The sequence below is a fragment of the Eublepharis macularius genome, chromosome 10, assembly GCF_028583425.1.
Source record: "Eublepharis macularius isolate TG4126 chromosome 10, MPM_Emac_v1.0, whole genome shotgun sequence".
Lineage (NCBI taxonomy): Eukaryota > Metazoa > Chordata > Lepidosauria > Squamata > Eublepharidae > Eublepharis > Eublepharis macularius.
In genome coordinates this window covers 95,510,754-95,536,424 of record NC_072799.1, presented here as the reverse complement: position 1 = coordinate 95,536,424, position 25,671 = coordinate 95,510,754, and the positions used below count along the sequence as shown (strand labels likewise).

The window sequence follows — 25,671 nt, the reverse complement described above, 5'->3', positions numbered from 1 at the left end:
CTCTGAGTGGGCAGTAATCTGTCTAGAAGAGCAGAATATAAGAACACTGGTATTATTTGCTGACTGCTTCTGTCACTGCACCTAGATGCCCCTTTAGAAGCATAAGAAAATGAAATGCATTTGAATTTCCTTTTGGCTGTTCTTTCACCAAATGGTTCAATTCTTCATTGCCTTATGAAGATCCTGCACAGTTTGAGAAATTCTGGCAACATGATGTGGACAATGTCTTTTCTTGGCATACAAACGATCAAGTAGAAAAGGCTGGCACCTTGGCCTCTTGCCCACCTACCGAAAGCGTGGCAGCTTCAGAAGTTTTTCCCTTCATGGATCACTGGAATGTCCAAACACAGAAAGTGTCACTCCGGGAAATAATGTCTGAAGAAATAGCTTTACAAGAAAAACAAGATCTGGTATGAATATTGCTTATTACAGTGTCTTTGCAATCTATGCTGAACTTCTGTGTGGATTGGTAGCAGAGCATGGGATTAATTACCGGACCTCCAGTGAATAAGCCAGTTTCCAGACTGAGTTCATTCCCCCAACCCCCCAACACACACACACACACACACACACACACTCACTCACTCACTCACTCACTCACTCACTCACTCACTCACTATTTCTCTGGCAGCACTTGCAAACAAAAAGCCCCTACTGCGGGGCCAAGGGATTTTCAGGGCAGGCGCGGGAGTCGGTACTCTAAGCGTTGCAAATGCGGTCCCACTTCCCCAGCCCAAGCCTAATGGGCTGGTAATATCCAGTAGTAGGCCTGTACGGAAGAATTCAAAATTTGTAGATAGAAAAGAGGATGCAAGTGCATCGTTGTGGTCTGTTTAAAAAGCTCAAAATGCGGAGAATGATTGGGTTTAAGGACCTGATGTAGCTAAAGGCTAAATTTAGAATCCCTGTGGTTGCTTGTGAAATATCTGCCTGCAAAATAGATAGATAGACAAACAGATACAGAAGCACCGTCCTAAAGAGCGTTGCACCCTCCTGGGTTGATTGAAGTTAGTGAACTTAGAAGGGAGGAACTCTGCTTGAGTAACTCTTGCACTGCCAACAGTAACTAAAGCTACTAATTTATTTGTCTCATGGAACATCCTTTCTGTTTTAGTTACCATCTTCATTGTAGTGTGATTACATTTCCAAAAAATCATTAAAAATGATGCATACTGCACCTGGAATTAAAACGTCTCTGGACTTCAGTAGATCGAAGGTATCATCCTCTAGAAGTGGACCATCTCTTGAAGATGGTTTTGCAAGTAGCCGTTTTGTTCTGTAGTGCCTGTTTCTGAACAGTATCACCAACCCCAAACAGTCTGAAAGGAGCAGCAAAAATACAGGAAACACTGTGACTTATTTTTTTCTTTTTGCAATTCAGTTCTGTTGTTAGTTTCTCTAGAGAAGATTATTGGGTATGTACTTAGGGTGAGCAGTTCAGTTTGGAATTCGAATTAAAATTCTGAATTTTGACTGATTCGGAAAAATCTGGATATTCCAAATAAAAAACCAGGTATCCTGAATTTTTACCAAAGTTTCAGAAAAAAAACCAGTAAAATTTGGCCATTGTTTTCCATGGGAAAATCACAAAGATTGGACCCCAGGGGCCAATTTAATATACCCCTAAAGAAGGTGCCCCACCCATTCTCCATTATTCCCTATGAGGAAAATATCTGGGGGGCCAGGGGGGGCATTTTTTATGCAAACTCCACCAGATTTTCAGGGGACCTACTACTGACTGTCCTCTAAAGTTTCAGGAATATTGGACCCCAGGGGTCAATTCCATGAGCCCCTGAAGAAGGTGCCCCCCTCCCACTCCATTGTTTCCTATGGGGAAAAAAGTCAAAGCTGACTCCCACGGCAGAAACACGTTGGGGCAAGGCTGCCCTGGCCAAGGCACGTTCCCGAATGCAAGCTGAGCTCATCCCATCCTAGGGGAAGCCCAACAGATCCAGACTGAAGCACATGAATGAAATCCCCTCAGACCTGAAGTGATGGAAGGGAACCAACAGCGCATCAGAGAATCACATCCATCCCACCCAAATCAAACTGTACAGGGGCTCATAGAATTGGCCCCCAGGGCCCAATCTTGCTGAAACATGGGGGGGGGCGTCTTTTGAGGACAGGAGTAGGTCCGCTGAAAATTTGGTGGAACGTGCATCAAAAACGCCACCTCCGGCCCACTGGGGATTTTCCCCATAGGGAATAATGGAGAATGGGTGGGGGTACATTCCTTGGAGGCCTATAAAATTGGCCCCCGGGATCCAGTCTTCATGAAACTTGGGGGGGTATTTAGAGGACAGTCCGGAGTAGGTTCCCTCCAAATTCATTTGGTTGAAAAATGACCCCTCTGGCTAACCCCGGAGTGATTTTCCCATAGAAAACAATGGCCAAATTTTTCAGAAAGACCCACACTGAATTACAGAATCAATTAGGAATTTGGGGGAATTCCTCATTTTTTTTCTCAGATTTGGTAAAAAAATTCTGATTTATTGAATTTTGGGGGGTGCTTCTAACAAACGCTTTGTTTCCTGATTAGAAACGTTTTCCCTTCATGCCTCCGAAAGACTGTGCGGCCGTCCTGAAGGAGAAGCAGCTGCTGAAGACATTCCCAACCATTAACCCAAACTTCCTAATGGACATCTTTAAGGACTACAAGTAAGCTCTGCTTTTTGTCAGTTGTTAATATATGGTAACATGATGCAGAATCAGTAGAATAGAAATAGAGTCTTTCCGTCAAATGAAGCTCGATATTGCTTCTCCCCCGCAAGTCGACGTAATACTGGATATAATCTCAAAAAAGCATCCTCTTGTTTTTTAGACTGATTCTTGCTTTTCCACAGATGTTTCCAGTGACATTTGTACACACACCCTGCGTTGTTTGACCGTATTCACTGATTCCGTTAGGTTAAGGCACTGTCATATTGAGGGGTGCGAGTAGATGACAACTCTGGATTAGAGATGGGGATGATCACTTCTCTCAAAATTGCGTTGTGAGAAAAGGTGTTAACGTCTAGCCCCGATAGGCTTCTCAAAAGAAGTAGCATCGGACTGACTTGGTAGCCCTTGCCTTGTCGTTAATACAGGGCTTGCAAAGCACATAGCAGCTATTCAGAGTATCAGCAATTAGAACTGAAGTCTCTCTCTTTTGTTACAGCAGAATGTTACTATTTTATTTGAAAATATGTGTCCAAAATTATTCAAAGTGCTTCATTTTATTTGCTATAGTTACTGTTTGGAACAAACGATCCAGTTTCTGAACTGTGTCCTGGAGGCAGACCCAGTAAAAACAGTCGTAGCCCAAGAAACCGCTCAGTGTGTCCCTCTGCCTTACAGTGTTTCAAAGAGCCGAGAGAAAAAGGTAATGGGCCTTTTGGGCACACGTCACAAACACGTGATCTCAGGGTTTGGGTGAGAGACAGGCCCTCTGTGAGTGTGTTGCCTTCTCAGGCGACAGTTCTTCAGTTCCCAGCCCCTTTGCATTATTTTGTTTTGTTAAGAATCTTGCTGTTAAATGGAGTTGTTTTACACGTACTGTCTGTTGCTTTGTATGATCCTACTGGGCAGTTCTATGTTGTGTAATGTTAGTCCTAGGACTGGTTTTGCTCTGTTTCAGCATTTCTTCAACTCTGTATTTGATTTTTGCTGATGTTATGTCTTCGTAAATTTGCACGTATATGCCCTATGGCATTGAAATGTTCTTGATATTGACTGTACTAATCTCACGCTATGTAATCCACCTTGAGTCTCAGTGAGAAAGGCGGACGATAAATTACATAAATAAATAAGGGGTAAATGTTACTCACGTTGATTGTTTTGTTGTCTTAGGCAGTTTTAGTTGTGCTGTGTTTCCAGTTCTTCAGTCCCAGTGCATTATTTTGTTTTATTAAAAATCTTTACTTTTAGACTGAATTGTTTATCGTGTGTTGTGCTCAGCTCGCTTATTGGCTGAATAGTCTTTCTCCCTCTGAGGCGAAGGACATCTTGGGTTGTTTCCTTTCACCCAATCAGGGAGGCAGAAAATCACAAAAAAATTTCTTCCTCTTCCTCTTGGAGTCTAGGAATGCCCCTTTGTGCCTCAGTTCTTTTCCTGCCTCCAGGGAGAGCAGTTGTGGCTACAGATTCTCTACCAGCCTACTGTCTTTTTCTTATTCACCTCTTCTGATCCTATTTCTCCTCTTCCTCTGCCATTCCTCTTTAATCCTTCCCACTGCTCTGAGCTACTTATCTCCTTCCCTCTCCCTTCCCTCTCCACCTCTCTTATTACCCACTTTTTCCTCTGCCCTTGGTCACTCCAAGGCGGCAGAGACCATGGAGTCCCGGGACTCCGAAGATAGACTGTTTAAAGCTGAGGATTATGAGTATCTCTTGAGTAAGGCTCTGGCGGCATTAGAGCTTCAAGAGAAGCAAAAAGGGGAAGAGGACGCTACTGGGGCGAGTAGGGTCACTTTTAGACCCCAAAGGTGTAAGGAATTTTTCCCCAGGGCAGATACCCAGGAGAAAGTCTTCCCTTTCCCTGAATACTTTGAAAGACAGTTAAAAGCAGAATGGTCTTCCCCTGCGTCTAGTAAACAATATTCAAGCTCAATTTAAAAATTATGTGCCTTACCATCTTATGCAAATGAGCTTTTGCAGGTCCCAAGAATCCTCAGGTCTTCTGTCTGAAGATGGCCAAGGTTCTGTTAGGGACAATACGGACAGAAAAGCTGGAGCTGCTCTTAGGAGAGCTCATGAAGCGGCAGCCATGGTGATTAGAGCCTCTTCCACCGCATCCATTGTATCCAGAGCATCAGTGGTGTGGCTACATAAGTTGATCCAGCTGCTACCCAACAACCAAAAACGCCTTCTGTAAGGGGCAAACAGAATCATGAAAGCAGCTGCCTTCACAGCAGATGCCACCCTAGACGCTCTCACATTCTCCTCTAGGGCCATAACTTCAGCCACAGTAGCTAGTTGGTTATGTGCGTGGCCAGCCGACCTCAGATCCAAATTTATCCTGATGGCGTATCCTTTCCAGGGAGATAAACTTGACCAGAAGGTCAAGGCAAGCCTCAAGTGGTGGACCTCACCTTCCAATCTGCACCGGGGGAAATCCTTCCTCAATCCTCAAAGACTGCAGTTATTCACCGATGCCAGTCTAGCCGGCTGGGAGGTGATCCTGAAGAACCAACCTATGCAGGGTACCTGGTCACAGGAAGAGACAAGCCTACCTATCAGTCTCCTGGAGATAAGGGCCATTCGCCTCGTCCTTTCGCACTTCAGCCAGGACATTGCTGGCGAGGACATTCTTGTGTGGACCGACAATATTTCAGCCAAGGCGTATATCAATCATCGGGGGGGGGGGGTACATGTTCCCCCAGGCTCCACAAAGAAGCCATGACAATCCTATATTGGGCGGAGGCCAACCTCTCCTCTCTGCAAGCCGAACATATCTGGGGTGTAGCCAACATACAAGCCGACTGGTTAAGCAGGTAAATCATTCATCCAGGGGAGTGGGCTCTCAAGAAGGAGGGTTTCCTAATGATAACGAGCCAGTTCGGGACCCCGATCATGGACTTGTTCGCGACTCATACAAATGGTTAAGTTCCGAGGTTTTTCTCCAGGTTCCTGCAGTCAGTGACAAGTTCCTCTCCAGTGCATCTTCCGGCGGTGCCAGATCTTCTTCAGCAGGGCCCGGTGTGGCATCCTCACCCAGACTGCATGTGTCTGACTGCATGGAAATTGAGAGGCAGTACCTTACCAACTTGAAATATCCTCCCCAAGTGATACGTACTCTCCTAGCTTCTAGGAAGAAATCTACGATTAGGATATACAACACTAACTGGAAGGCCTTCACTCGTTGGGCCAAGAGGAAGAAGGTCAACTCTCTGCGCCCTTCTATAGTAACACTTTTGGACTTTCTCCCTTGTTGAACTTGCTACCTTGTTGAGCTCTCTTGTCGCCCATCATTTTCCTACCTGGAGATTTCACGTCGTTCTGTTGGCCTTAACCAAACTGCCCTTCGAGCCTCTTAGCACAATTTCTTTGAAGTGGCTAAAACTCAAGACTATCTTCTTGGTGGCCATCATGTCGGCCAGATGGATTTCTGAACTGGGAGCACTTTCAATCAAGCCTAACTTGTGCATTTTCCACCAGATAAAGTGGTTCTCCAAACAGACCCCACCTTCGTTCCCAAGTCCCACTCCACATTCCATAGGATGCAGGAAATCAATCTGCCATCTTTTTGTCCCAATCCATCTCACCCCAAGGAGAGGGATTGGCACAGTCTCAATGTACGAAGGTCCCTCAAGTCGTACCTTGCCAGGACCGAGTCAATCAGACGATCGGATTCGCTCTTCATTAATGTCACTCCTCCCAATCAAGGGAAGAAGATGTCTCCAGCAATAATAGGAAGGAACATTCAATCCTGCATCGTAGAGGCATATAAGGCGTGTAATAGAGAAGTCCCACATGGGATCATGGCCCACTCTGCGAGAAGTGCGGCAACAATTGCGGCCTGCCTCAACGATGCTTCCGTGGAAGAGGTCTGCAAGGCGGCCACTTGGTCATCAGTTTCCATGTTTGTGCAACACTATAAGCGGAACATATTTGACTCTGCAGACGCAGCCTTCGGAAGGAGAGTTCTTCAACATGTAGTACAAGATGAGGAACTTCTCCCACCCTGTACAGAATAACTGCTTTGGGAGTACCCAAGATGTCCTCTGCAGAGGGAGAGCAGACCTTTGGGCACTTACCGTGAAGGGTCCTCTTCCTCTGAGTGCAGGAGGACATCTTGCCCCTCCCGAGTTTCCTCATCTATCCTATTCCTTTTTCTAGTCAACACTGTGCTGTCTGGAGACTCTCTACCTTCTCCTTCTGTTAATAGTCTGCTACTATCTTTTTTCTTTTCACTATCAGCCTTTTCGATTTCAGAGCGTGAGACTGAATTCAAATCGTGTGAGAGTTCAGAGCCCCTTGAATAGGAAAGATTTACTGCTTGTGGAGTCACCAGAACTGAGACAAAGGGGCGTTCCTAGACTCCAAGAGGAAGAGGAAGAGGAAGAAAAAATGTGTGGCTTCCTGCCTCCCTGGTTGGGTGAAAGGAAACAACCCAAGATGTCCTCCTGCACTCAGAGTAGAGGGACCCTTCATGGTAAGTGCCCAGAGGTCTGTTCTCGTACCTGCAGTCCACTCAGCCCAACTCCGTTATTACGTTTTAGCAGGAATCTTTGCTGTTATATTCAAATACATCTTTTTATTGTACTTTGTAACAACAACAGCAACGCCTTTATTGGCATATCTCAGGTTATCGATACAGGCAGTAAACAAATATAACCGTAACAAGGGCAATTTGAGTGAAAGCAGTTAGACGTTTTTCAATCCATCCTTGATTACCAGGCTTAAAAATAGGGCTACCTTTTCAGTTATTTTGGATGACGAATCATTCAGAAGACGGTACACCATTAAGGCCTCCGAATGGCCCAGCATATTAAGGAAAATTGGGTCTAAAAGATTAGAATGAATATCAGCATACTGGGAACACTGGAGTAAGATATGTGGAACCGACTCAACTGAATTTGAATTACAAGCACAAAGTCTTGCAGAATATGTGATCTTATTACATCTGCTGTAGGTGACCGCAGAAGGGATAGCATTGCACCTAGCGAGTGCGAACGCTCTGTGCATTTGTGGGGTATAAGAGGCAGAGAAGTAAGGAGCCAGTCGGCCAGTAATTAAAAGGGTTTCAAAATTCAGAGGAGAGCAGGATTTTTGGGCAGAACTGGCAAGCTCTTGCAATTCAGTGTCCAAAATTCTGCATTTTATTGATTGATAGGCATTTGGGAAAGGGAGCATAAATAATGAATCTTATTTTTTTTCTCTGTGGAGGCAGTCCAGAGATGTATACTTGCCCCTTTTTTATTTAACTTATTTCTCAACGATTTTGCCCCCTTTTTAGTAGAAGAAGATTATCATTTTCCTAAATTGGGTTCTACCCACGTGCCCATTCTGCTCTATGCGGACGATGCAGTACTCCTTTCTTGTGCAAGGGTGGGGCTCAGACGTCTGCTGAATAGATGCCTTCGCTTCTTCTCTATTATGAGAAATCCAAAATATTAGTATTTGCCAAGTCCTGTAAAATCCAAAAATGGATATTTGATGGAAAAGAAATAGAGCAGGTAAAGCACTTTGTCCTTTGTAAGTTGCTTGCTGACCAGGTTAATACTTCTTACATTGTTTGTAATCGGCCTGGAAGCCCAGTAAGAAGCATGGACTATAAATGCAGCTAATAATAATATTAATATTAATACTAGGAAAGGTCCGTCTTGGCAAGTATATGTTTGATTCTAAACTGAACCCCCAGAAGAGGGGTTTATTTAGCGAGTTAGTCAGTTACTTTATGCCTCACTTTTCTCTGTAGTGGTGACCCAAAGTGGCTCGCAACCTTTGGCTGTGGTCTAAGTAAAATTCTTGAATTACAGGGCAAGAAGTCCAAGGAGCCAGAAGACCTCCTCTCTGACAAGCAATTCCAAGACTTCAGGTCCCCAGGGTACGATGACTTCAGGGCAGAAGCTTTTCTTCACCAGAAGAGGTGGCAGGAGTGCCTACAAAAAGCTGGGGAGGCGTACTGCATGGGGATGAAGCCTGTAGCAGCATTTTATGTGCAACAGGTAAATTATTTTACTAATTACGATCGTGCAGTTTGCACTTTAATGGAGGTGTGGAGTATTTTGTGGTTCCCATAAACCACCTTTTTGGTTTTCACAGAAGCCTGCAGGTTTATTAAGTAAGCTATGAATCAAGTAAGACTTGAATACGTTGTTAATGACTATGTACAGAAATCAATATTATGGAAATTTTTCCACAAGTAAGTCCATAGCATATTTCAACCTGTGTAAATATGTGGAAATGAGATTTGGGTTCAATTTATTGACAAGCACCTGTTTATATGAAAAATGTACAAATCCTTTCATTATCAACCAGTACAAAAAACTGTGATTCAGTGCATTATAGCAGTGTAAGGAAAATGAATTTAGAGTAAGGTGACACTAAGATTGCTCTGGGGTTTGGAGGAACTGGAGATGTTCCTTGGCAGCGGAGTCCAAGGCGAGTCCTGCGCCTGCGCTGGCCCTGCGTCAGGAGAGGTTTCTAGAGCTCTCTGAAGCGGCTTGCCTCCCCCACCCCGGCCAGTGCTGATTTCCTGCCCTTTTGAGCATGCAAGGGGGCGTTGCAGTAATATAGATTAAAGCGCATTGCAGAAATAACATACTTTGTAAACCGCTCAGAGTGGGCATTAAGTTGTCCTGAAGGGCAGTATATAAATCGAATGTTGTTGTTTTGTTGTTGTTATTATTAAAGCAGTACAAAGTAATACACTTATATTCTGGGTGAATGTCTAAACTTTGCTTGAACTGTCTGTGTGCTTTCATCTTTGATAGCCAATTAAAAATAGTGGACTCTATCCAGATTAATGTTCTTCTATCAGAGAATGCACCAGTAGTGATCTACCAACTTAACTCTTTCTGTCATTTCTTACAGATTTATAGTTTTATTTTGCAAGTTGGATATAACATCATTTTTGGCTAATTAGAAGGTTATACAATAGAAATTATGAATATCTAATGAAGCATCAAACCAATCATAGTTTGTTTATGCTATCACATGAAAAAGATCTTAGATATTTGCATAAGAACCTATCAACAGGGCTCATTTTGAGGGGAAACGTGCAGGAACGCAGTTCCGGCAGTTCCCCAAAGAGGTCACATGGCAGGTGGCCCCGCCCACCTGACTCTCGGCCATTTTGGGCCTGTTTCGGCCCGGATTGGGGCCGAAACGGCCCAGATCGGGCCTCTTGACTGGTGGTGGATCACTCTCCTGCTCAGCAGCGGTCCGATTCTGACCATTTTGGGGCCCTTTTCAGCCCCTTTTTGCCATTTTGGGCCTAATTTCAGTCCTGAATGGCCAAGATTGGGTCCAAAACAGCTAGGATAGGTGATGTTAGGGGGCGTGGCATATGCAAATCAGTTATGCTAACGACACATTTCTGGTGATGTCAAGGGGCATGGCATATGCTAATGAGTTGTGCTAATGAGTTCCTCTGGCTCTTTTCCTACGAAATGACCCCTCCCTATAAAACATGTAGATTCTGGTAGTATGTTAGAGTTCTGATTGGAAGAAATCTCATGAGAATTTAGGTAAGAACCTTATCTTTGCATCGTATGCTATGGGAATCTTAATGCATTTCACAGAAACTTTGATTGTTTTAAACTTAGAGTTAATTAGGAAATGTTAGCAAACCTAATACTTATTGCCTTTCTGTGTTCCGTTTTTGTAGGAGTTATATTAATAACCATACATATTTTGATATCTTGTTTCATTAAGAGCCTAGAGTGTAATTTCAATAAAAGAAAGAAATAAACTCTAGAAAGGTGTCTGTGTACTTTAATGAGAAGAAGTATTGCAAGAAGGACCCTTTAAATAACGTACAGATAAACAGAACTTGTTCAAGGACAGGCCTGTTTGACAGGTCTTGAACTAACTGTTGAAAGCTGTCCAAGAGAAAAGAGAAATCTTTCTTCTGGGATAGCAGAAGCTTAGTAAAGACACGGATAAAAGAGTCCATTACAGGGGGGGATCGCCCTCCCTCAGGTGTCTCTCTGCCACCCTTGGAGAGTAGCCATTCTTTTCAGCTCTCCTGTGAAAAAACAACCTCTGGCAATGTTCTCCCCTTTTTTCTTTTCATTTTTTCTTTGACTGGACCTTAATTACAAGTAAACAAACCAAAGGTCATTACAACAACGTGGCACCTCTGCTTCTCCTCAAGGTTGCTTCTTAAATTCCACCTTTCAATCTTTGGCCTGTTTGGCCTGTTGAGTTATTTTTTTACTATTGCCTAACTGCATTCTGGCACAGAAAGCACGATTTAAAAATGTGCTCAGTGTGGGGCAAGGATGCCACATTTTGATGACTGTTGCGTCTTCTGCCGTGGCGAGGAGCACAACGTTCCTAAATGCTTCATTTGCAACCAGTTTATTCTGAAGCCTAGGCACGACAGAGCTTCAAGGCTAAAAGCTACTTTAGGGGAAAGAGCCATGCAGGTGCCTGCAAGAGAAAGACTGCCCTTTCTACCTCTGCTCAGGTCTGGGGAGGTGCCTGGGGCTCCCTTCGTTCCTCCTGTTGCTTCATCAGTCCAGCTCATGTGTCAGTTCTATCAGCCAATGTGTCAGCCCCGTTGGCTCCATTGACACCATCCTCCCATCTGTGCCTCTGGTTCTGTCTGCAGAATCAGAACGGGGCGCATCCCACTGCGGCACTTCTGAGACTAAGAAGGTAAATTGTAAGAAAAAGCATGTAGAGCCCTCTGAAAGCTTTAAGGACGCTTCTAAGTTCCCACATAAAAAGAAGCCTGCCTCAGGTTTGTTTTGGTTCCAAGGATGCTATCCCTCCACCGGAGTAAGGACCCATCTCGTCACTCCCTGGCAGCAGCCTCAGAGCAGGAGGATATTTGCTCAGTGAGCCCTTCACCATCTGGCAGGACTGACTCGCTGCCCCCACCTTCTCCCAGCCAATGCTGTAGCTGTTCCCCTTCTACCTCTCGGCATCAGCACAGATCCTCAGGTTCAAGATATGGCTGCCCTGCATCCAGAGGACCGTGGTCATGTCCTCCATAGAGCCCATGGATGGAGGGCTCCTATCCTCACCATTATCTCTTGGGACCTCATTACAGATGTGACCATATCCACAGACACAGCCAGACTAGGCATTACCCAGCAGCGCATAGTCTAGTGTGATACAGAAACAGATGCTGCATCCACCCATAGTTAGCCAGTTGCACCTGAATTATTATTATTATTATTTATTAGATTTATAGTCCTCCCTCCCCGCAAATGTGCTCAGGTCAGATCATAACATACAGATAAAACACATTGATAAAACAGTATAATGATAAAAGGCAGATTTAGGGACATAAAAACAAACTCGGTACCATGTTCCTACTATCCCAGGGCGGGATTCACTTCACCCTTCCCTGTCAACCATAAGGGGAAGAGAGGGCTGGAGGCGTGAGTTGGTGCGCGATTTGCCACCATCCCTACATGGGGCAGATTACTCATATAGCCCCCCACTAATAGGAGACAGGCAGGGAGGCCAATCGGTGAATCTGAATACTGGCCTCAACCAAATGCCTGGCGGAACATCTCTGTCTTGCAGAGACCTCTGGTTCCATCTGAACATTCCGATTCGGAGGTGGATGTAGCTTTGGAACCATCACCTCTGGTTCTTCATCAAGTCTTCTGTGCAGTCCCACATGGGGAACACACACACACACACAGACCCTCCAGTGCGGCAATAAAAGGCCAGGCGGCTCCTTCCCTCGGTTCTTCTTTAGCTGCCGCTGAAGAAGGGATGTATCTTCCCTTCACTCCGTTCCTTTCAATGAGAATTTTGGCCTTCAGATCCCTGGCTTCAAAGACCCTCTTCAAGAAGTGTACACATTACGGTACCAAGATGGCCCAATCAGATGGCACAACAAATGCCTCTTGTGTCTGGGCAAAGGCCGAGACACCTTGTGGTATGTGGTCTGTAAAAAGTTTATGCACAAGGCACTCCATGAAAGGGCTCTACCAACTCAGAGAATAATGCTGCAGATAAAGGACCGCAGCGTCCAGAACAGGCCTCCTCAGTTCCTCCAGCATGCTTTGCACCAGTTACCGCTGAGAAGGACCAGTGGGTTCCACTTGCTCCTTGGACGGTTCCACCTTGATGTCAGTCAGAGCAGCCTACTAAATAGGCTAAGCTCAAAGTTCCAAAAGCGGAAAGAGTCCTCCTCCAACTCCTCAGTTCCAACCATGTTGGTTTCATCACGTCTGCACAGGGGTCTGAGAACTCCATCTCCCAGACAGCGTTCTGCTTCAGTTCCCTCCCTTTGAGAGGGTGAAATTCCAGAAGAATTGTCAACAGCCATTTCTCCATTTCCACCATCACTAACGTGGCATGTGGAAAGATGAGAGGACTTCCTCACATCCATCTGAGAACGACAATCATTTGGAACTGGCTTTCCATCATAGAGGCCATCAGTTCCATTATTTCCCTGTACTGTTACTATGCTTACAGGTCTGAAGACTCGCTGGGCAGGTATCCGCTCTTCACTACTTCTTCCATTATGAGGACCCGTATGTGTTTGTACGCTCAGAACCAAGAAGTAGTAAAACCAACCTACATTGATTCCAACCACGGTTCCAGAAGACAATGCTGTCCTGGAACCGACATTGAATCCTGCTACACATTCTGACGACAACTTCGATATCGGATCAGATCTTGCATCGTGTTGACTGCAACTTTTGATGGAGTTTTCACACATCCAGTGACAGTGGATACTTTACACCAGTTGGTGCACAACATTTGTTTTTAGAACAACACTGAGCAGAACATTCAGATGTGCGGGTGAAGTTACCATGAGAGTCCATCCATGGTTTAATGCGTAAACCTTAAAGTAACCACACATCATTTAAGAAAGGAACACCTAGTTCTTAATTTTGTTAATGGCTTATTTTATTCCTGAATGTGTGTTTTTTGTATAATATTGCATTGACCACGGAGGAAGGCCTTTAGGGGCCGAAATGTGTATGGTCTTTTTGTTATTGGGTAGTCCATCAATTGTTTATGAGATATTATAATTCTGTATGTACTTATTATTGGTCATTTTATATGAAATATTATAATCGGGTATGTATTTGTTATGCAGTGTGATATTCAGACTTTTTGTTTTTAAATTTTTAATTGTTGTCTATGTGTACAGTCTGTAATAAATATTTGTAATTTTGTACTATTTTGGTATAGTTAGCTTGACCCTCCTATTTCACTCACTATTTTGTGTTGAGTTCCCCCCCCCTTCCCCCCCCCTTCGTTTCTACTGTAATGCACTATACATAGGTCTTCCATCTAAGTTAACTAGAATACTCCAATTGGTGCAAAATGCTGTGGTACAACTGTTATCAGAAGCAAGGAGATGAACATAACCCCCATTCTGCAGTCACTCCATTGGCTACCTATCAGTTGCCATGCTCAATTCAAGGTATTGGTTATCACATACAAAGCTCTTCAGGCCTTGGCCCGGCATACCTACGGGACCACCTCCCTCCCTGTGTCCCTCCACGGCAACTTTGCTCATATGACCAGGGTCTCCTGCAGGTGCCACCCAGCACATGGGCGAAATTAACAGCAGCCCATACATGGGCTTTCTCTGTGGCAGCTCCTATCCTGTGGAACAGCCTGCCTGAGGTCAGGAGAGCCCCCACTCTCCTAGCTGTCTGCAAATGGTGCAAAGCCGAATGATTAAAAAAGGCTTTTGTATTGTAGGGAGAGGTCACAGATGCTTTGCTAATGAATTAGGGACCGTAGACTTCACTCATAGACTTCACCACTGTGTTGCCTTACGTACTATCTGGTTTTTTAAATATGTGCTCCTATGTCAGCTCTAGAATTGCTTATGTTCTGTTTCAGCATTTCTTCAACTCTTTATTAGATTCTTGCTAATGTTACATCTTTGTAAACTTATGTTTATTTCCCCTATGGCATTATTTATGAAATTGTCCTTGATACTGACTGTACTAATCTCACAATGTGTAATCCGCCTTGAGTCTCAGTGAGAAAGGATTATATAAATAAAATAAGTGCAACCCTGTTATCCATTTGCTGATTGGTCTGGAGGGTCAGCAAGTGAAGATTTATGCCTTTACAGCAAGCAGCTAATGAGGACAGCTGGGTCTCTAGAGGTAGAGATAACTACTTAAACCTCAAAGTCTAAGGAGCCAGTTATTACAATCATGAGTTCTACCTCTTTACGACCAGTTGCTTTCCCCATTATGGAAGTTTTTTAGGTGTTACTGTGGATCCACAGAATGAACCTGCTTCTGTCCCCGCCTTTTTGAAAAAGACAGAGGATCTCTACTGTACAAAAGAGAGCTCCTATCCTTTTCTTTTCACTTGCCCCACTTCTAATTCTATTGTAGTGGAGGCTCTTCAGGGCGAGCAGAAGGGAGGTCAGCACACCACGCCCATGGGGAGAGAGCGTTGGAGCCTCAGTGCATATGGCATGGGATTCTGCTTGTCTTTGGATCTATCGTTTAGAATTTCTAATCAGTCCATCATGGCAAGAGATCAACTATTTTTCTGGGGAAAGGTTGCCCCCGATTTAGAACTGCCAGAGGATAAACGCAAGCTAGTGAGATTTTGGGGGGAAATACGATTGATCTTGAGGCAGTGGGATGTATCGGTTCCTTGCTTGTGGGGTGGTGTTTTGAGTCCTGACGTCCAGTGAAACACATAGGCTGCCTTTTGTATTCTGAGAGCTGCCGTGTGTTTTGACTAAAGGGCCGTCTTCATGAGCAGAAGATGAAAGAAGCAAACCATGATGCGTCTGTGCAGATCTTTGAGAAAGTGAATGCCTCCTTGCTGCCCGAAAACCTTTTGGATCTACACGGTCTTCATGTGGATGAAGCTTTGGACCATCTGTCCAGAGTACTGCTGGAGAAGACAGAAGGTACAAAGAAACCATTGCTTTTTCACACTTAACCATGTAGATTACAGTGGATATATTAAACGTATATGGCAAATTGTCCTATATTTTCCCCCTGCAACTGGTAAAACATGTGATGGTGCTATTACATGTGGGCGGGGCACACACAGACCCTGCCGTGTGTACAGAAGGCCCCAGTTCAGTCTCTGGCAGCTCCAGTTAAAGGGATCTAGGAGTAGCAGGACTGGGGCAGACTCCGGCAAGTTGCTGCTACTCACAAGAGACATTACTGGGATGAATTCTGAGTCAGCGTGAGGCAACTTCATATGTCCATATAAAAAAGTGAAGTTTATTTCACTTATTGAAGTTTTTAGACAGTTACATTTTTTAAAGAAAGCTGTGTATGAGGAGAGAACAATGTGGCCCTTTTCATACCTGTGTTCCAGAATACAGCCAGGCTGATGGTAAACCATATCTCTACGTGATCACTGGAAGGGGAAACCATAGCCAGGGAGGGGTTGCTCGTATCAAACCAGCAGTCATTAAATACCTCGGAAGCCACAAATTCAGGTAAGTTAAATAATGCTCAGGCTGAAAATATATAGCCCACATTGATCCATTTTTTTTAAACAACTGGTGGCTGGTTACTCCTAAGAAGTGGCAGATAGTTGGATGAATTCGACAAAGCTGCTTGCACGCATCACTAGGTACCGAGGATACCACTTCTGTCTTCTGTGGTGCTTCTATAGAGCAGCCTAGAGCTGCCTTGAGAGGTGACCCTACATGCAAGTCAGCTATACCATATTAATATAATGATAGCTGTTGGTCAGTTTTGTTTGTTGTTTTTCACCTGCATGGAAAAGATGGAAGCAAGTGAGAACAGTGAGCTTAAAATAGACAAGTAGAAAAACTGATGAAATAACTGAAGAAAGATGGAAGGCCTGGGGAACCTGGGCATAACTTTATATACAGAGAGTGAATTTGGGCAATTTTTTTTCTTTCAGCTGTCAAGTTTAGCCCACACCCCATCACAGACATGTTCCCCTTTTGAAAGCATCTCTTCATATAAGGAACAACTTTTTCATTTGATGGGCAGGATCCAAAGATCTACTTCCAGTGTGTTTAAGGCCTTGGACACGCCCAGTACCTTAAGCTTTGAACAAACTACTGAACTGTAATTTGCTTCTTAAAGTCCCTTTGGTTTTCAAAGGCAGTTTATTGCTCAGCTTGGGGGGAGGGGTGAATATTCTCTCTTTTGGCCAAAGAGCCCATGTTGTGTAGTGCTTAGATGGTTGAACTAGGATTTGGGAGACGCAGGTTCAAAACTCGACTTTGCCATGGAAGCTTGCTGGGTGAACTTGGGCCAGTCACATGCTGTCAGCCTAACCTACTGCACAGGGTTTTTGTGGGGATAAAATAGAGGAGAGGAGAACGATGTAAGCTGTCTTGGGTCCCCATTGCAGGAAAAGGTTGGTATAAATGAAGTAAGTAAGTAAATAAATAAAATAAGCTAAAGCACCTTTGAGTATGTGGAACAATCTTGCAAGGTAGTAGATATTTTTGTTTTTATTAGGCCTAGAAAATATATATATTCCCTCTCCCTTCCATCCTGAACAAACAAACTTGGGAAGTGCTGTGCATCAAAGGAGTAAAGCAGCCGTTAGAACAGGTATACAGCATATCTTGAACAAGGTTGTATTCCCCAAAGGGTCAGGCTAGCAGGTGGTAGATACTCCTGGACAGAGATGGGCATGAATCGAATTACGACCCCAAAAAATGCACAAACCAGGCCTGTTTGTGGTTCGTAAACCAGTGGTTCGTGGAAGCTCATTTCCACCAACTTCCACAAACTGGTCTTCTGGTTCGTTTGGGGAAATGGCCATATAAACTTTTCTTGCGGCTTGCAAGTAACAGGTCCCTTTAAACTATCAGCTGGCAGGCTGATAGTTTAAAGGGACCTGCTGCTTGCAAGCCGCAGGACCCTTTAAACTGCCCAAACCCCAGCCCAGCCCCAGCCCCACACTTACCTTGCTGCTGTGGCCACCATTTGAGGGGCAAGGAGGCTGTTTTCGACAGCAGAGGAAGCCAAAAATGGCCTTCCTGCTCCTCAAATGGTCGCCGTAGCCACCATTTGAGGGGTGGGAAGGCCGTTTTTGGCCTCCTCCACCACCCTGCAGGCCCGCACAGCAGCGGAAGAGGCCAAAAATGGCCTTACCGCCACTCGCGGGAGGAGGAGAAGGATGCCGTGGGCCCGCAGGTCAAGGTAAGGCTGGGGCTGGGGCAGTTTAAAGGGCCCTGCCGCTTGGAAGCACCCAGTCCCTTTAAACTATCAGCTGGCAGGCAGCGAGGGGGGAATCCCCCCTGCTGTCTGCTAGGTGATAGTTTAAAGGGACCTACCACTTGCAAGGCAGGAAAAGGCCCTTTAATCTGTCAAATGCCTCTTTCCCTGCTGCTGCTAAGCTGCCGGAAAGGGCATTTAAACCCCACGAACCACAAACTGGTTCGTAAACTTGCCCCAGGTCGTGCCAATTCGTGGTTCCTGGTTCATGAAAATCCACAAACCACGAACCTCATGGTTCGTTTTTTTTGTGGTTCGTGCCCATCTCTACTCCTGGACTCCTTTTCATCCATAGATAAAACAGCAGCAGAGGTGGCTATGAAAGCTTCTTTACTGGTTTAGTGTGGTTTGCCAGCTCCGTCCATTCCTGGAGAAAGCTGACCTGGCCACAATTATCTGTGCCTTGGTAACACCCAAGTTAGACTGCAATGCACTCTAGGTAGGGCTGTCTTTTAAGACAGTCCAGAATCTTCAGCTGGTACAAAATGCAGCAGCTGAAATATTAACAGGAGGCTACAGCAATGATCCCCAGTGTTTTATGAACTGTTCAAAGTTTTGACCTTTAAAGCCATAAACTGTTTAATGTACTTGACAGTCTGTTTGCACCCCTATCAGCCATCCCAGGTCCTGAAAAGGGCACTTGCTGCAGGAACCGTTTGTTTGTTTTTGTCTGTCTGTCTGTTTGTCTGTTTGTTGTTTAGTTGGCAAGGACTGTGGGAAGGGTCTTCTCAGCCATCTCTCCTGGGTTATGAAACTTACTCCCCTGTGAGGTTTAAGTTTTCTGGAAGCTCTGAAGACATATTTCTTCCAGGAGGTCTTTGAAGGAGCTTGATAGTTACCTCACGTTTAACTGGATTGCATTGCTAGATGTTGCGGTTTCTGTCTTTTGTGTGGTGTTAACAGTTTTGGGCATCCATTTGAATGAAAAAGTAGCTCAGAAGCTTCCCGAATAAATAAATGTAAAACTGCACGATGGGCTCATGATATTATCACCTCTGAAGCTGCCTCTTCCGCTGATTCGCAGGTTCACAGAAATAAAGCCAGGCTGCTTGAAGGTCATGCTGAAGTGAAAGGATGTTGTGAAGAGGACGGCAACAGCTTCAAAGTATTACTGGGGTTACTCTCCTACTCTGTAGATTTGGAAGAACCATATTTTGCTAGAAATGTTTTCACTCGTTTAACTTAGATGATGTGTTCGTCAGCATATATCCCCCTCCCGTCTCCCCCAGAACTTAATTGAATTTCTTTGTTTTGTTTTTGTAAAGGGAAGTATTTTGCTGCTATGAAGCCTGTGGTTTTTGGAGCACTTTTGTACAAGAAGTGAATTTTCAAAGGGAAGCTCTGGCCCCTGTCGGGAACACCTTCTTATTTGGTTAGAGAATAGCCATGAGTTTCTCCAGCTCTGTGCTTTTTAAACTCTATTCCTTGTCTCTGTGTGCATCTTGAAAGCAAACAATTCTCTTTGTACATGTGGAAGATTATTTCAACGAAGCCGAAGCTGCCGGAAGTTGGAGAAAAGGTGATGAGATGGTTGTCGTAATAGGGCCTGTTATTTACATCCTTAAGATGCTTATCCCCATCCTCATAGTGGGGCAAAGGAAATTTTTAAATTTTTGCTCTTTCACAGCTTCTGCTCTTTGATTCCTTAATATTGATAGTGATGCTACATTGGAGTGACAGGATACGGGCACCTAACTCAGGCAAGGACCTCTGCCTTTATCTGTGATAAAAACCCTGTTCAGTCGGCTGCAGACTTCCAGTGGAAGCCAGGGATTTTTAAGCAATCCAGCTATTGTGACCATAATACACCATTTGCTTCATTTACCCTGGTCCCAAACTCTACAACTTTGAATGAATGAGGACTCAGTGTAAGCAGATGCTGCCTCATTCACTTCAGCCTTGGGATCAGGCCCACCCTAGGATATTCCCACACAGCGGCTCTCAGCACTGGAACGGCGCAAGGAAGCCCCTGGTCGCTTGGAGTTCTCTGATCCCCTACATGGGTCACCAAAGAAGCCACTGGGTTGGGACAGCTGTCTCAGGCCTGGCCCAAAACCTCCACTTACACTATACAAAACTTACGTGCTGTACTAGAGAAGACACCAGCCAGTGGGCAGAAATGATGCCGAGCAGGTTGCCAGCTCAAGGCGGCTCTTGTGCCACCAACAAACAGCAATATTGCTAAGTAGCAGAGCCTCCCTCACCTCAGCACTGCCCTGCTGAAGAGCCTCTTGCCTTCTGAACTTCTGGTCATGCTGCTATCAAAGCACAGAAGTCTCACTTAAGTCAGGAAGTGGAAAGGCCAGGAGTAGCACGCTTATACACATGCAGTTGCTTCTGGGAAAATCTCTCTTGTTGCTGTAGCAGCATATTTCATACAGATTTCTAAATGTAATAACAACAACTGCACATACATACTGTTATTCTAGACAGATTAGTACCCCAGTCAGAGCTGTAAGCAAGGCCAGTATTGTTATTATTCCCACAATACAGCTGGGGAGCTGGGGCTGAGAGGTGTGGCTTATCCAAAGCCACTTACTGAGCTCACAGCAGTAGCGGGATTTGAATCAGCAGAGTGCTGATTTGTAGCACAGCCACTTAACCACTATGCTATAGCAGTGAATTTATTGCTGGAGCTAAATGGTGATTAACTTCAGGATTTTTAAGACACATTCTGAAATAGCAAACTGTATGGTGATATTAATTACAAAATGGTCAGCCCAATCCTAAGGCCTGAGTCAGCACCCCCACCCACGCGTTGATGTAAAAGCGGCACTGCTCCACCACTCCCTGTGGACTTTCGCAGGAGAGCCACATCGGCACCAGAGCTTGGCAAGGTGAGGCACTGCCACTGCCAAGAGCACCTGCCTGCCATTCCCCTGACAACCCCGCCCACACCAGCCAATGGCCATACTGCTCCCCTGACAGACGGGCAAGGGGTGAGCAGCAGCGTAGCCAATGGGGAGGCCACGATCCCCGCTGCCCACCAACACCCCCCCCATCAGGGAGCAGGCATCCCTGCCAGCGAGGGCAGAGGTAACACTGAAGATGCGGATAGGGCACCCACCCTCTTGCCCATCCAGCCCCCATTTCTGATGAGGGCCAGGCCAGTGGCTGCAGCTCCATGAACCTGTAAATCCCTCCGCCGCAAGGAACAGGTTTCCCCTCACATCCCCCACCTCCTGGCAGCAGCCTCCCCCCTTCCTCTGCATGCAGCAGTCATCTGCCTGGCTTGTCAGATGCCAGCAGCTCTGTCTGTCAGAGAATGAAAGTCCTAAGTGGTGCCCCCCCACCCTGCCAGACGTTCATGGGCCACACTTCAATTCCCACTCCCCACTGCCTGAAGTTACGTTGAGGGTGGGGAAGGGGCAGGTAAGCTGGACGCGCACCACCTGATAACTGCTCCTTCTGGCAGCAGAGCCCACCCCATCCATCCCAGCCCTGAGCCAGGAAACATTTGCAGGGATGTGTGAAAAGACGTCCCTACGGGGAGTTGGGAGGTTGAGGTGCATACTTCCTTGGAAAACTGCTCCCTGGGCTGGACCTGAATGGCACTTGCAGAGGATCACCGGGAGCTGGAACAGCCGTGCTCCTTGGTCTCCCTGACAAGTTGCGACCTGCCTGCAAGGGAAAGAGACACATGTTGGGCAAGGGACCCTGCCTTGTCTGAGCCTCAGCCCAATCTGCCAGTTTTGGGGAGGGTGTCCATGGGTGGGAGCGGCTGCAGCCGCGCCAGTATCACAGGTCTAGCCCGCAGCCAGATGATGCATGATCCTCTGGTGAGAAAGTGTTGTGCATCGGAATGGTCTTATCCTGTGAAGGAGAAAGTCAAGGGGCTGTCAACCCAACCTGTGGCCACATTTCCTCCTCTGCCGGGAGGGGCCTTGGCTGAGGGAGTCTGAACAGAGCTCCCAAATGGGTAGCTGGTGCACCCCCCCCCCCGCCAATGGCTGCGTCAAGAGCAGTTTCCGTGGCAGGCAGCCACTGCCCCCCCCGGCAAGCCTTACTTGCAGAGGCTGTCGTTTTGAGAGGGTTCAGGTGAGGGAGGCAGCTGGCACAAATCAGAGAGCCAGGTAGCTGCCTCCCCAGCTCCTTCTTACCTATCAGTGCTCCCTCACCCCTTCTCGAGTTGGGACTCCAGAGGCAAATAACCTACAAGGTGACTTGGGTGGTTGTTGTTAGTTAGACATTCTGGACTTTGTTTTTCTTCCCTTGAGCGAGTGCAAAGTCCTCCCAATTTTCTGCTAAGTCCCCCCAGTGCCTTCATGACCCACCGCCATGAGTACCCACTCTCCCACCTTGCACACGAAGTCCCCATGGCAGGAGGCTGCCAGGCAGAGCCTCCGGCCGCCGCCCACTTACCTGAGTTTATGAGCGGCGCAGCTGGAGGTTATATAGGGTGCGTGGGGAGGGGGGCTTGCCCACCCCGGAAACATATGTGGATTGGTCCCAGCGGTAGTTGTCATCCTATGCCCTGTTTGGGCCGTGTGGGCGGGGCTGGGTGCCATGAGGGTGGCCCGAGTTTTCCCATTCGATAGGCGCCTATAGGCTACGCCTCCTTTTTTGTGGCGTAACTTGCCGCTGATGCAGGGGGTGTTCCTGGGCCTGGGGCGACTTTGGAAGAAGACTAACTTGCAGTCCACCTCCTGCCCCATCCCCTCCAGCACCGGTGCAGGAACTTATGCCGCACTTCCGCCTCTGCCTGGCCGCCAAGCGTGCCTTCTGGTGGCAACCCGTTGTGGTAGTGCGCCTCATGCAGGTGCCAGTGGAGAGGAGGTCACGTCCACGTAAGTGCCATTTTATGTCCAAGCAAGCCTTAATTCTCTCCCTGTTCACTTTCCACACCCCAACTTAGGACTGCACAGTTAGAGGGCTGAATTTTTCCCTTGGTATTCAGTGTGTCTGCAACAAACTAAGGTATTGACATGTTTTAAAAATAATTTATATTTTCATCAAGAACAATTAACATGCAATCAACGTATGCCTTTCTTCTTTCAGCGTTTAAATGCACGTGCCCTTTGAAATAGGTTTTTGATTTTTGGGTTTTTTTATTTCTTGGCATTTTCAGAATAGTTGCAGGTTGCATGCCAGGAATTAGATAAATGAGAGTATTTTTTCGTTAGGTTACAGAGATTTTTGTAACAAGTATATTTTCAAACCAAATGCCTCTTTTACATAGAATACAACAATCATTGCACATGTATATTGTGCACCCCATTTCAGAGGTTTGATACGCATGTGTACCCATAAGAACGAGCTGCAAATCCTTACAACAATTATAGGCGAAAGGAACTCGGAACTCAAGACAACGTCACTGTCTACGTTGCCTTATTCTGTCGCCACCCTGACCCTTCAAGAGAGATTCACGGGTATAAACAGGTTTCCTTTGAGTGCAAAAGATTGCTGACCCGCATCCAGCCCTTGGGGTGATGAGTTCTGCAGGTGATTTAGTGCTTGTCAGTTCTAACAGCAGGGATCACCTGTCTGGTGGCCTTCTTGTCCAGGCATCGCCTTTTCTTCCCCTGCTCCTCTCCACCTCCAGCCGCAAGCTACAGGTGATTATTTCTGAAGTGAATAATTACATTTCAGATGGAAGCGAGGAAAGGGCAGAAAGCAAAGTAGAAGATACCGAGCCAGCTGTACCCTTCTCCTACTTCCCTGGATCAGGGAGTGGCTTTTCTACAAATATATAGAACATGCCTAACTGCAGTAAGCGAACTGCAACTTCTTTAAAAGATACGGAGAAAGTATTGTATAAGGAAACTTTTAATGTGAAAAAGAAAAGATAATAGCATAGAAATCTGAACTGCCTTTTTGTTTTTTAGAATTATGTGGAAAAACATGTTTTTACTCTATTTTAAAGTCCCTTGATAGCTGAGTATTTTTTAAAATTTGCATGCACTGCCAGACACCCAAAGAAACCAATTCTGTTTCTGTTGCTATCAGTGGTAAAAGTGAGATATTTTCGGACTTTTTCTTCCCTGTTCACTAGAACATCTCGGTTCTTTAGAGTATCTATAGATTATCTCTGTTGCTTCATGTTCAGTTGAGGGAAAGCTGTGATTCCCCATCTCCTGTGTAAGCAGCAAAAATATACAAATTTGTGTAAATCGCACACACACACCCCACCCCACCCCCCATAAAAAGAGGCATTCCTGTGGGGAAACCATTGTTTGAAGGGTCTGAGCTGCCTGTGGATTTTCTTCTGGGATGATGGCGGTGATCCATTCCTGTAGGATTCCTTTGTGCAAACCCCCTCACTTCAGTGAGGCTTGCTCAGGACAGCAGACAGCCAGAGCACCCTCCAGTTCTCCCTTTAAAACTGTAGTAGATTGTATTGAAAAATAACCATTTCATTTGACAGTTCTATACATTCATAGAAAAATAGCCAGATTTATTAAAAAAAACTAAAAGTTGTTCTAAAGATACCATCTCATAATTCTGCTCAGCTTAATCAGCTGAGTACGATGGAAAGTCAGATATCTTACACTGGGGAAGAATTAGAAACCTGTTTACCTGATTTTTATTATTAGACTTGTCTCAGATGAACCTCTTGAGATCTGATGAGCGTGTACGAATTAGTATCATTGTTTGTGCGGGCAAACTTATGCAACTGTTTTTTGAAAAGAGATGGAATGTACTCAGGGTACCAGTTTGGGGGAAGTAAAGTGGAGAGAGAAAGTGCCTAGGAAAATGATCGATTTCCCAGGGTCTGTGGGTAGCAGCATAGATTACTGGAAAGTTATTGTATAAATATAACTTGCATTAATCTAAGGTGTGCAGTTCAGGTTTCCTAAAACTTTGCCTAACCTTTCTTCCGGAACAGAGGAATAGACCACAGCACATTGAATACTGGAATACTGCATAAACTCTGATCTTTGCTGTGTTCAAACGTCACAGACTAGTTCACACAGTACTTTTCCCCCCTCCACACTTTGCATGAACTAGTGCAATATGTATAACAGACAACTGCATATATGACTGGCAACAATTTCCAGTGGTTACCACGGGACGTTTTCTGGCAATATAGGTTCACGAAATTGCACCAGACATTTATGAGCTCAGGTTGCACGTTAACAGCTTTCCACGCAAGTGGTTAAGACTAGTCAGGAATGTTCACATGGGAAAAAATCTCACCCGTTCTTTCCATGTCATGAGTGGGGGAGGGGTGGTTGTCTCAACTGCCGAACAGGCAGCCGAAAAGAACTCGAGTATCAACGTATACATATTAAGATCTAGTATTGTTGTACCTCCCATTTTTGTGTGATATAAAAAGCATTATGGCCAGTACACCAATGGACTTCTATTTTGTTTTTTAAAAGATTTTTTAAAGAAAAAAGGATAAAGCTATTCTGTGTTCCTATATTTTTTGTAATATTTTGTTGTTAACCTGTAGAATTTTTATGTGAAGAATTTCAAATAAAATCCAGTTCAATAAAGAAATTGTGATCCCACGCTTTTTTAAAAGAAGGGCATTCATTGTCAAAATGAGAGAACCAAAATGAACCAAAACTGAAATTTTTCATCAATATCTTTAATGAAAATTCCTGAAATATAACATAAAAAACATTTATGGAATTACGGATGTCCTGCTTTTCAGTTAATGTAGCATAGTCGCTAGGGAGTGAGCTTTGCTCCGAGAGGCCCTTCATTCAGCTATTTATTTCTGCCATGAGTTCAGTAGATGAGCTTAAACCAGATACATGCGCGCACCGCCCCTCCCTTAGCTGCACAACTGGCCTACCTTGCAATGCTGTAGTATGAATTTAAAAACAATGCAGGTGAAATCCTTTGAACACTGGAAGTGCTGCATCCATTATTTTTCGAGAACTTAAAGGTT

The 25,671-nt window shown here is 45.3% G+C and overlaps 1 protein-coding gene across 4 annotated transcripts in view; it reads left to right on the top strand.

Moving 5' to 3' along the window:
• N4BP2 (NEDD4 binding protein 2) overlaps nucleotides 1–25,264 on the top strand; it is a 69,913-nt gene extending 44,649 nt beyond the window's left edge. For 2 of the 4 annotated variants that reach the window (XM_054989605.1, XM_054989606.1), the window contains exons 11-17: nucleotides 181–410; nucleotides 2,540–2,658; nucleotides 3,229–3,361; nucleotides 8,460–8,648; nucleotides 15,349–15,517; nucleotides 15,940–16,063; nucleotides 18,856–25,264. In XM_054989605.1, the coding sequence (XP_054845580.1) occupies nucleotides 181–410; nucleotides 2,540–2,658; nucleotides 3,229–3,361; nucleotides 8,460–8,648; nucleotides 15,349–15,517; nucleotides 15,940–16,063; nucleotides 18,856–18,901 (1,010 nt within the window). In that variant the 3' untranslated portion in view covers nucleotides 18,902–25,264. The remainder of the gene's footprint in view (nucleotides 1–180; nucleotides 411–2,539; nucleotides 2,659–3,228; nucleotides 3,362–8,459; nucleotides 8,649–15,348; nucleotides 15,518–15,939; nucleotides 16,064–18,855) is intronic. The other 2 variants (XM_054989607.1, XM_054989608.1) reach the window with 2 other exon arrangements.
• Nucleotides 25,265–25,671: the final 407 nt, after the last annotated feature.